This window comes from Bombina bombina, chromosome 6, assembly GCF_027579735.1.
Source record: "Bombina bombina isolate aBomBom1 chromosome 6, aBomBom1.pri, whole genome shotgun sequence".
In the NCBI taxonomy this organism is placed as follows: Eukaryota; Metazoa; Chordata; class Amphibia; order Anura; family Bombinatoridae; genus Bombina; species Bombina bombina.
Window position 1 is genome coordinate 989,361,758 of NC_069504.1, and position 12,638 is coordinate 989,374,395.

The 12,638-nt window shown below is 36.2% G+C and overlaps 1 protein-coding gene across 2 annotated transcripts in view; it reads right to left on the reverse strand.

The window, feature by feature from the left end:
- Positions 1-5,301: 5,301 nt before the first annotated feature.
- Positions 5,302-12,638, reverse strand: part of DCTN4 (dynactin subunit 4) — a 110,827-nt gene continuing 103,490 nt past the window's right edge. For both annotated transcript variants that reach the window (XM_053718669.1, XM_053718668.1), the window contains one exon: positions 5,302-12,433. In XM_053718669.1, coding sequence (XP_053574644.1) covers positions 12,220-12,433 — 214 coding nt within the window. In that variant the 3' untranslated portion in view covers positions 5,302-12,219. The remainder of the gene's footprint in view (positions 12,434-12,638) is intronic.

A 12,638-nucleotide genomic window follows, 5' to 3' on the forward strand; every position in this document is an offset into this window, starting at 1 on the left:
GAGATCGCATGTGAAAACGAACAAAGGAGATCGCATCCGATGCGGCAGTCCTAAGACCTAAAATTTCCATGCATAAGGCTACCAAAGGGAATGATTGTGACTGAAGGTTTTGACAAGCTGATATCAATGTTAAACTTCTCTTATCTGACAAGGACAGAGTCATAGACACTGAATCTATCTGGAAACCTAAAAAGGTTACCCTTGTCTGAGGAAACAATGAACTGATTGGTAAATTGATCCTCCAACCATGATCTTGAAGAAACAACACAAGTCGATTCGTATGAGATTCTGTGAAAATGTGAAGACTGAGCAAGTACCAAGATATCGTCCAAATAAGGAAATACCAAAACCCTGTTCTCTGATTACAGACAGAAGGGCACCGAGAACCTTGAAAAAATTCTTGGAGCTGACGCTAGGCCAAACGGTAGAGCCACAAAACTGGTAATGCTTGTCTAAAAAGAGAATCTCAGAAACTAAAAGTGATCTGGATGAATCGGAATATGCAGATATGCATCCTGTAATCTATTGTAGACATATAATGCCCTTGCTAAACAAAAGGCAGGATAGTCCTACAGTTACCATCTTGAATGTTGGTATCCTTACATAACGATTCAATATTGATAGATCCGGAACTGGTCTGAAGGAATTGACCTTCTTTGGTACAATGAAGAGATAGAATAAAACCCCAGCCCCTGTTCCAGAACTGGAACTGGCATAATTACTCCAGACAACTCTAGATCTGAAACTCATTTCAGAAATGCTGAGCCTTTGCTGTGTTTACTGGGACACGGGAAAGAAAAAAATCTCTTTGCAGGAGGCCTTAACTTGAAGCCAATTCTGTACCTTTCTGAAACAATGTTCTGAAACCAGAGATTGTGAACGGAATTGATCCAAATTTCCTTGAAGAAAACGTAAACTGCCCCATACCAGCTGAGCTGGAATGAGGGCCGCACCTTCATGGGTATTTAGGAGCTGGCTATAGGTTTCTATAAGGCTTGGATATATTCCAAACTGGAAATGGTTTCCAAACTAATACCGCTCCTGAGGATGAAGGATCAGGCTTTTGTTCCTTGTTGTGAGGAAAGGAACGAAAATGATTATTAGACCTAAATTTACCTTAGATTTTTTATCCTTTGGTAAAAAAGTTCCCTTCCCTCCAGTAACAGTTGAGATAATAGAATCCAACTGAGAATTGAATAATTTATTACCCTGGAAAGAAAGGGAAAGCAAGTTGACTTAGAAGACATATCAGCATTCCAAGTTTTAAGCCATAAAGCTTTTCTAGCTAAAATAGCTAGAGACATATACCTGACATCAACTCTAATGATATCAAAAAGATGGTATCACAAATAAAATTATTAGCATGTTATAGAATAATAATAATGCTATAAAATTATGATCTGTTACTTGTTGCGCTAAAGCTTCTAACCAAAAAGTTGAAGCTGCAGCAACATCCGCTAAAAATATAGCAGGTCTAAGAAGATTACCTGAACATAAGTAAGCTTTTTTTAGAAAGGATTCAATTTTCCTATCTAAAGGATCCTTAAATGAAGTACTATCTGCCGTAGAAATAGTAGTACGTTTAGCAGGAGTAGAGACAGCCCTATTAACCTTAGAGATTTTGTCCCAAAACTCTAATCTGCCAGATCTATATCTATAAATCTATAGAATAATAATAATGCTATAAAATTATGATCTGTTACTTGTTGCGCTAAAGCTTCTAACCAAAAAGTTGAAGCTGCAGCAACATCCGCTAAAAATATAGCAGGTCTAAGAAGATTGCCTGAACATAAGTAAGCTTTTTTTAGAAAGGATTCAATTTTCCTATCTAAAGGATCCTTAAATGAAGTACTATCTGCCGTAGGAATAGTAGTACGTTTAGCAGGAGTAGAGACAGCCCCATTAACCTTAGAGATTTTGTCCCAAAACTCTAATCTGTCAGATGGCACAGGATATAATTGCTTAAACGTTTAGAAGGAGTAAATGAATTACCCAAATTATTCCATTCCCTGGAAATTACTTCAGAAATAGCATCAGGGAGAGAAAACACTTCTGGAATAACTACAGGAGATTTAAAAACCTTATTTAAACGTTTAGATTTAGTATCAAGAGGACCAGAATCCTCTATTTCTAATGCAATTAATACTTCTTTAAATAAAGAACGAATAAATTCCATCTTGAACAAATACAAAGATTTATCAGCATCAACCTCTGAGACAGAAACCTCTGAACCAGAAGAACCATTATCAGTATCAGAATGATGATGTTCATTTAAAAATTCATCTGAAAAAAGAGAAGTTTTAAAAGACTTTTATGTATACTAGAAGGAGAAATAACAGACATAGCCTTCTTAATGGATTTAAAAAATAAAATCTCTTATGTTAACAGGAACACTCTGAAAATTAGATGTTGACGGAACAGCAACAGGTAATGTAACAGTACTAAAGGAAATTTTATCTGCATTAATAAGTTTGTCATGACATGCAATACAAACAACAGCTGGAGAAACAGATACCAAAAGTTTATAGCAGATACACTTAGCTTGGTAGCTCCAGCACTGGGCAGCGATTTTCCTGAAGTATCTTCTGACTCAGTTGCAACGTGGAACATCTTGCAATATGTAAAAGAAAAAACAACATATAAAGCAAAATTTAACAAATTCCTTAAATGACAGTTTCAGGAATGGGAAAAAAATGCCAGTGAACAAGCTTCTAGCAACCAGAAGCAATAAATAATGAGACTTAAATAATGTGGAGACAAAAATGACGCCCATAATTTTTAGCGCCGAAAAAGACGCCCACATTATTTGGCGCCTAAATGCTTTTGGCGCCAAAAATGACGCCACATCCGGAACGCCGACACTTTTGACGCAAAAAAACGTCAAAAAATGACGCAACTTCCGGCGACACGTATGACGCCGGAAACAGAAATTTTTTTTGCGCCAAAAAAGTCTGCGCCAAGAATGACGCAATAAAATTAAGCATTTTCAGCCCCCGCGAGCCTAACAGCCCACAGGGAAAAAAGTCAAATTTTTTAAGGTAAGAAAAAATGATTGAAACAAATGCATTATCCCAAGTATGAAACTGACTGTCTGAAAATAAGGAATGTTGAACATCCTGAGTCAAGGCAAATAAATGTTTGAATACATATATTTAGAACTTTATAAAAAAGTGCCTAACCATAGCTTAGAGTGTCACAGAAAATAAGCTTACTTACCCCAGGACACTCATCTACATGTTGTAGAAAGCCAAACCAGTACTGAAACGAAAATCAGCAGAGGTAATGGTATATATATAAGAGTATATCGTCGATCTGAAAAGGGAGGTAAGAGATAAATCTCTACGACCGATAACAGAGAACCTATGAAATAGACCCCGTAGAAGGAGATCATTGCATTCAAATAGGCAATACTCTCCTCACATCCCTCTGACATTCACTGCACGCTGAGAGGAAAACCGGGCTCCAACCTGCTGCGGAGCGCATATCAACGTAGAATCTAGCACAAACTTACTTCACCACCTCCATAGGAGGCAAAGTTTGTAAAACTGAATTGTGGGTGTGGTGAGGGGTGTATTTATAGGCATTTTAAGGTTTGGGAAACTTTGCCCCTCCTGGTAGGAATGTATATCCCATACGTCACTAGCTCATGGACTCTTGCTAATTACATGAAAGAAATTCCGATTATCGTAATCCTATGACGGAATAATCTAGATTTTATTAAAGAGACAGAGACTAGTATTTTCCCACCTCTATATCCCTCCCTTAATAATTTGTTATTCAGTTAAAGAATTGTATTTGATTATTTCATTGGTTGCTTTAATATTTTTTATATATATTTCAGTTCAACCTCCATCCAATCCAGGACTTTAAAGAGGTATCATCTTCTTGTCTATTCCAGAATTTCAAGAGAGGAAAGATTTATTCAGTTTCAAGGAATTTCAAGTTTCCAAGATGTTCCAGTTTCTTCAAGTTTCTAGTTTTTTCCTCAGACGAACTTTGCTATTTTGTCCTCCTCATCTTCAGCATATTTTGTCTTTTTTCAGACTTTTGTTTCCCATGCTACTGTTTCTATTATCAGCAAATAGAAAAGAGGAAGATTAACGGTTTTCTCACAGTTTGGTGTTATCTGATTGGACATGTGCTATCTGACCACTGTATTATTACCTGTCATTGGTTATGTTTTGAATTTTTCTGTTAAAATGCTATTTGAGTAGTAAAAGGAAAAGAATAGCAATATACTTGTCTCTCTCTCTTTAATAAAATCTAGATTATTCAGTCATAATATTAGGATAGTCAGAATTTCTGCCTGTTTCTAACCCACTACAGACATCCTGTTATCACATGCTTTTTATTTGCTTTTCATGTGGGCCATATAGATAACATTGTGTTCACGCCCAAGGAGTTATTTAAAGTTTAGCACAACACAGTCCAAAATGCAAGTCAATAGATAATAAACAGTCATGTGATCAGGGGGCTGTCTGAAGAGGCTTAGATACAAGGTAATCACAGAGGTAAAAAGTATATTAATATAAGTTTTGGTTAAGCGAAACTGGGGAATGGGTAATAAGGGATTATCTATCTTTTAAAACAATAAAAATGCTATTGTAGTCTGTCCATTTAATTAAACTCCATGTAAAATATCACTAATATTCCGGATCGGATTTTAAAAAGGGGAGAGTTTACTATTACTTTAAAGCTTTTCCTTTTGGCTCTTTCAATTACCATTTTCATACAAACATGTTTAAATAATATTCTTTAATATACGTACTAGAAATTTGTAGTTTCCTGTCCCCATAAAATAGTATTTTTAAGCTTTAATATAAAAAGGTCAAAGTTTGTACATGCAATCTTCAGCCTAAAAACCATGTTAAATATCTTGTTGATTCTCTATTAATTTCCCTATAGCTTAGCTTATTGAATTTATTTTTTCTTTGCCCTTAAACGTATTTCATAATCAAGAATCAGGAATGTGCCACCTAAACACTACTAAGCTTGACACAAATATATATAAAAAAAATAGAAAAGGCATGCACTCTCTTTATTTGTGCAAAATAAGTGCTTTAATGGCAGGTCAAATAGGTAACGTTTCAGGGATCAATCACCCCTTCATCAGACCATCACTTGGTCTGATGAAGGGGTGATTGATCCCTGAAACGTTACCTATTTGAACTGCCATTAAAGCACTTATTTTGCAAAAATAAAGAGAGTGCATGCCTTTTCTATTTTTAGGAGTACATTTACCTGCACCCTACTCTACATTTGAATATATATATAAATAAAAAAGCAAAAACACCACACAAGAAAGTTTAGTTTGCTTTATTTTCTGAACAAACACATTACAATATATTGAGGCAGTAAGGCAAAGTAACAATGTAATAACAGACATATACAGCTTTGAGAAGCAGTTTGCTTCTCATTCTGCATAAGAGAAAAGAAAAATGGATTAAGAATTTCCATTTCAGGTCAGAACCAAGAGTAACATTAATGACCTTTGACATTTCCATAAACCTATAAATCAACATGTGGTTGCCACATGGGACAGAAACTATAAAAAAAGATTTTGCTACCAGACCTGAAAAAGACAACTGGTGCTAAACTTACCACCTTCAACAGGGTAAATATCCAAGAAATAAAAAAGCTGCAGATTTAATATTGACATAGTTTAGTATATTAGATATAATATGTATAGTTTTCTACTAATAAATACAAGTTCTCCCCTGTCTCATGCGGTTGGTAGTTGAAGTGAAGGTGTAAACATCATAGTGCTACCTAGTCAACCATTATCAAGTCCGTAAAGTGCATTCCCACCAGGGTCTGAACGCATATCAGACATCATACACGTACATGAAAGCCCAGAGCCTGTAGTTTATAAAGATTGTGTAAAACAAAGCAGTGGTGCATTATAAAACTGAAGACGTGAAAGTGAATATCGATTAGAGACAAGCATGTGCACCTACTTACAAGATACTGGAAAACTTATAAAATATGTAAAGTCTTCTGAAGGATGTAGACATTCAATCCAACTTAGACTAATCTTTGTGATACTTCAAGTTGATTGTTAATAGCTTGTTGCTTGGTTTAAGTTATTTTTGTTTGGGTGCTTTGTTTAATTGTCAATCATATATCTTTTGCACCTTTATCATCTGGCTAATATTTTACACTGGAAAATGAATGGTAGAAAAACTAAAAAAATATATATATAAGGGCCTCAATGGAAATACCACTACGCTAGAACCAATAAATACCCCCACACATAATAAAGAAAGGTATTTTATATTAGCAAAATATGTGGCTACTTTACTTATTACTTAAAGGGGCAGTTACTCCAAAATTTAAAAGACAATCCCTTTAATACCCATTCGCCAGTCTTGCACAGCCAACATGGTTATATTAATACACTTTTTTACACCTCTGTGATTACCTTGTATATAAGCCTCTGTAGACTGCCCCCTTATCTCAGGTCTATTTATTTTCTATTGGACGTGCATTTTAGCCAATTAGTGCTATGTTCTGCACAACTCCACAGGAGCGAACATGTTATCTATATACATGTTATAAAGTATATTAATATAACAATGTTGGTTGTGCAAAGCTGGGGAATGGGTAGTAAAAAGGCATTATCTATCTTTTTAAACAACAATAATTTTGGTGTAGATGGTCCCTTTAAGGATCTCATCTCAAGTTTAACAATAACATTTGTCAGAGGTATTAATGCTTATTTCTCATAGAGAACAATATGTTACTGGCAAACAACACAATATTTAGTTTAATCATACTATTTAGTTTAGAAACATTTTGGTAGAGCACATCAGCGAAAATGCTTCTAGTAAAAGCGATTTGTTTCAGTAATAGCTGTAAGAGCATGACATATAAAGCGTCTGTTCGTGTTCAGCCTGCACAGATTGAATGTGTGCAGAAATCCAGTATTGTGGATTATTGTGTGAATTTCATCATTGCCAAAGCAAACAGCATAACTGCCTGCTTTCACTCCTGTGAAAACTGGCATCTATTTTAAGATATTTACAGAAGAATAAAAAAAACTTGGATCTACTTGTCACTCTCTGCAAATACAAAGCTATTTGCTAATGTGTAGATACAAGTTAAATAAAGAACACAGTATTTTGTAAGGCTAGAGATGAGAAAGATATGACAGGAATTCTAGGATGTGGAAATGAAGGTCTAATATTGGGGATAAAAGCAGCTTAAAATATTCTGTTGTCTTAGTTGTAATACTAGACAGTGATAAGCTAATATACAGGGTATCTTAATAGGAGTTTGCCATAAAACTTAAGACAGCTGAAAATTGTCATTACCTATACAGATATACAGACAAAAAACTATACAGATATAAAAGATAGGCCACTTAAGAGTTGACAGACAGGTGCTGCAGCCAATCTGGAGCTAACAAAGCTTGAACCCACAGGAGCGCGTTTTGTGGGAGAAGAAAGTGCCAGAGATATCGTATCATTGTTGTTTTATAACACTGTATAGGGGACATTTTCACATATAAGTGCTTTTGATTTTGAAATGATTATTTGTCAACTGTTTAAATAGCCCCATGTATTACACAGACTCGTGTTCTGTTAAACTAAACTTAAAGGGAAAATTCAATTGTTTGAAATTCAGAAAATTACGATTTATATCTTTTAGATTATTTCTAAAAAATGGAAATGATAATCTAAATAAATATAAAAAAAAAAGTACAGAAGTAACATTACAGCAATATCAGTCATCTTGGGCTTCTGAATACTAAAAACTGATGTATTTTTAAAAGAATACATTTTCTAAGATAGGTCAGTTGGGGATCCCGAGGACACAAACACACAAAAAAAAAAATCTGGGTAATCCTAACCTGACATTACCCAAGCAGCTGTGGGTAAAGCCCGATGTAATGTAATTCCCCCATCTACACTAATTATTTTTGCCTCTGCCTAGGGAGTTGAAGGAAGGCGCCCCACCCATCCATCCATATATTATACAGTCTAGAAGAGTGGCCATTACATACAATAAAATGGGCTGCTACTTGCAAAATAGCCTGTGGGCGCCATGTACTAAGCTTCGAAGTGACCATCCGACTGTATTTCCGCGTCAAAATTCGCTCACGATCTGCTTCTCGTATTTACCAATCCGCGATCGAATCGAAAAACCGCTATTTTTCATCAGCTATCGTAATTTTACGCAACTGATCGTTCCGAAGCCTTTTTCCACTTACTACATGTTCGATCGCACGTAAATTCGATGTAATCGGAAATTATGAATGTTACAACTAATCCGTCCGCTCCAACTTTCATTGTAACTTCGCATGGTTTGCTTTGCGGCCATTTAGGTAGCGAATACAATAGAAAACTATAGGGGGTATTAACCTGACGCCAGGTAGAAGTACTTAAGTGAAAGGACTAGACTACTATTGTATCATTATTGGTTTTTGGATCACTGAATGAAGATGGAGACACTTTTACATATGTTTCTTTTCCGATTGATTCAATTACGAGGAAGAAGGGCTATACAGGCACAGGTTGACAACAATGGATTGCAAAGAAGGAGAGGTAGAAGAATCAGAGTCCCTAGAGTTTTCCTTCCACGTATGGGTTTGGAAGTCATTTCTGATCGGGAGATTATCCAGAGATTCCGTTTGGACAGAGAAGCTATTATGGAACTTTACAATGAAATAGCAGAATACCTGGAGCCTATGACAGCGCGTTCACAAGCCATACCCGGACTATTAAAACTGTTGGCAGCCTTACATTTTTTTGCCACCGGTTCATTCCATGCTGTTGGCATCAGCCAGTCTGCTTTTTCTAGGCACTTAACCAAAGTTATTGATGCATTGATGGTCGTTTTTCCAAGGTATGTGTGCCTTCCATCGACTCCAGAAGAGTGGCAATCTGTGAAGTCCAATTTTTATAGAATGTCCGGAATGCCCAATGTCCTTGGAGCCATCGATTGCACCCATGTTGCAGTCAAACCATCACGATTATGATACCTAGATCGTCACGTGGGTAAAGAACTAAACCAATCAGGTCGCAGACTGCTTCGTAACTTTGCTCTTTCGCGCCGAACAAAGCTTCAAAGTTATCAATAATCCGATTGTCTTCGAGACACAATAGACGCAAAATTTTACGGCTTGGTTTTTAGTACATTCATGTAACAAAGTTCTATTCGCATGGTGCGAATGCCGGCGGGTTAATTCGATACGGTCTGTGCAAAAAAATTGACGCCTTAGTACATGGCGCCCTATATCACTATAACTTGGTAATGTTACCATGAAGTGTTATCTGTGTAATAAATTTAAAGGGACATTGTACATTTTCTACCACGTACCTGAAAGAGCAGCATTTACACATTTTTTTTCTTGCTTAGAAAAATGTCACAAAACCCCTCCACTAATTTAAATTGAAACAAATACTGCAGTATTGGTTTTATTCTGCCTACTGTTCCTCATTGGCTGATAAGGACAACTGGCATTGCTTTAATGGTGGAGAAGACAGGAACATAAACAAAACAAAAATTAAAATGTCGTCTTTAAAATAGTTCATTCCTTTAAAAAAAGTGAAAATCTCTTTCTGGTGCATTGTGTGTGAATTTTTTATACTGTTCTGTATAGTATTAAAGGGATAGAATACACCTTGAGATTTTTATAGAAAAGGTTTAGTTATGAGTAATGAAAACAACTGATATATAGGGGCATATTTATCAATGTGCAAGCGGACATGATACAGAGTATCATGTCCGCAGCACATTGATAAATGCCAACAGCGTTTATCACTGCACCAGAAGTTCTTCTGAACTGCTGGTGCAATGCCGCCCCCTGCAGATTCACGGCCAATTGGCCGCTAGCAGGGGGTGTCAATGAAACCGATTGTATTCGATCGGGTTGATTTCTGTCCGCGGCCTCAGAACAGACGGACATGTTATGGAGCAGCGGTCTTTAAAAACTAGGGGCATAAAGCGCCATACTGAGCTTGATAAATATGCCCCCAGTGTCATTATTCTGTCCCCTTTCCATGTGAATCAGCTCTGAAAATTTAGCCATTTCTAATTCTCAGAACATGAAAAGCACCATGCTGATTTATCAAGGCTAACCCTGCTAAATATATGTGCCTATATTTTTAGCTAATAACTGCAAAACAGAGCACTTTATACTAACTTTATGACTATGTCTAGCCTTATTGTCTGTGGGCTAAAGCCCAGATTGGCTCCTCCAAATAAGGCAAATGGTGGGTCGAGTTTGGCTGTTGAAAAATAATTGCAGTAAAAAAGATTTTAGCGTCTTAAAAATGTTAAGACTTGGCTGATCTGTTATTCTATGGCAGCACAACAGAAATGTGTTGTAATGACAAGGTGCTTACTGTCCCTTTATCTCCTTGGCTGCCAGAGGGCTGCAATATCTTGCAAAACACATTTCAGCCCTCTCTGGCAGCCAAGAATGTAACATTCATAGTTTCATACTCCAAGCCTTAGAATATGAATATGACTGCATTCAAGTGTACAACAAAGGAAACACTACAAAGTAACAGTGTTAAACTTAAAGGGACAGTCTAGTCAATAGGGCACACAACTTTAAACAGCTTTCCAATTTAATTTCGTTTTACTTTGTTCTTTTGGTATTCTTTGTTGAAAGCTAAACCTAGGTAGGCTCATTTGCTAATTTCTAAGCATTTTCTACGCATTTGAAGGTCCCCTCTTTTCTCAGTGCATTTTTCACAGCTAAAGTGCTAGTTCATGTGGGCCATATAGATAATATAGTGCTCACTCCCATGGAGATATTTATGAGTCAGCACCGATTGTCTAAAATGCAAATCTGTCAAAAGAACTGAAATAAGGGGGCAGTCTGCAGTGGCTTATATACAAGGTAATCAGAGGTAAAAAGATTATTAATATAACAGTGTTGGTTATGCAAACAACTGGGGAATTGGTAATAAAGGGATTATCCATCTTTTTAAACAATAACAATTCTGGAGTAGACTGTCCCTTTAAGAGATACACAAGCATGCACACTAAAACGGATTATTATATAAAGACTAACAACTGAGAAGATACAGCATTTGGTTCCCCACATGGGCCAAGCATACTACATTCATTCTAGTGAGTGACTAGGAATTTTATTACATAAAACTAAAGTGTCTTTTTTTTTCCCACTAGTTCAGAAACTAAAGTTAGTAGTTCACTTATTGTTAAAGGAAAAAACATTTCAGCTATGTCTGCATGCGTTATTGTTAGTGTATGTGTGTGTAGCACTTGCAATACTGAATAATTTATAATAGTGTAAACTTTTTGCATAGCATCATTTATTCAATAACGTTACATTGACACAGGCAAAAAAAAGAAAGAAAAAAAAAGGGAAATAAGTTAGTGTCTGTTCTATTCTGCCATCTTGTGACAATACAGAAGTGATATTTATCATGTTACACATTGTGAACACTTTATATACAATGATGCTTATGCAATAATAAAGAGAAACATTTATACACATCCCACCTACATTTTCAGGTTATGCAGCGCATCTATCCTGCCACAAGGTAACCAATTTAAAATCTGCCTTTATGGAGCATAGTTGCCGTTAGGTATGTGCAATATCACTTATTCAGATAGTCGCTTTATAAACAAATGCCAATACCCGCAGCCACATTCATCATTTGTTTATGAAATGAATATCTGAATAACGAATATTGCACATACCTAGTGGTAGTTTAATTAACACTCCCAGTTATAGATGTGTGCCTGACCTCTAACAAATGTGGAGCTGTAATTTTGCATTATTTAGGTACGGAGGCTGTGGATCTCTTCCCAGTAAGCAAGACTAGACTGATAAATAGAATAATGAGAACTAAACATTGACCCAGATATTAGAAAACAATGCTGCTATTTAAGCTTTTGCATACAATTTATATAGCGTTGGGTGTTTGTGGGTAAAATAATACATTTTGACATGGGAATTTGTGAGTACATTTCATATGGAATTAGTAAGATAAATTTCATAGCTAGATGGCCTAACAGCTTGTTTTCCAGTGTTAAATAAGAACAGATAATCCTTAAACAAAAGTACATGGGATTACCACAATTTACTGGTTCTTGCAATTATGTTTTTTTTTTTAAATTACAATTTAATATGATGTTCCAAGCAAGCTGCAAAAAGGTACTGATCTTTGCTTCTCACTTGCTGTGGAAGACCTCCCCCACCTAGAATTTTGCTCCTGCGCATAAACAGGTGATTTAGCTTTAGGGAACCAGAGGGCCTAGGCTAAGCTCCACATGATGAGTCAGCCAAACTGCCTCGGAACTGGATTCATTGTCTTCTACTGGCCGTATCGGCGCTGTCAGGTTTCGGAAGTCATGCTTAAGCTTAAAGCTCACAGTCACTTGGCCTTTTTCTTGAAGCGGAGTGACTTTAATGAAAACTCCTACTTTATTGGCTTTTCTGAAGGCAACAACACTGAAAAGAAGCAAGAAAGACAAAGTTATTAAAAGCCCAGGCATTTTAGCAAAAGGAATAACATCTGGACAATTAAACATAAATAGGTGTAAGCTCTACATATCACAATGAATCTGAATATAGAATCTCTGATGGCATGGACTCAAAACTACGCTTCTTAAAATAAACAGCTCAGTTACATTTGATCTGGACAAAATCTGGTACC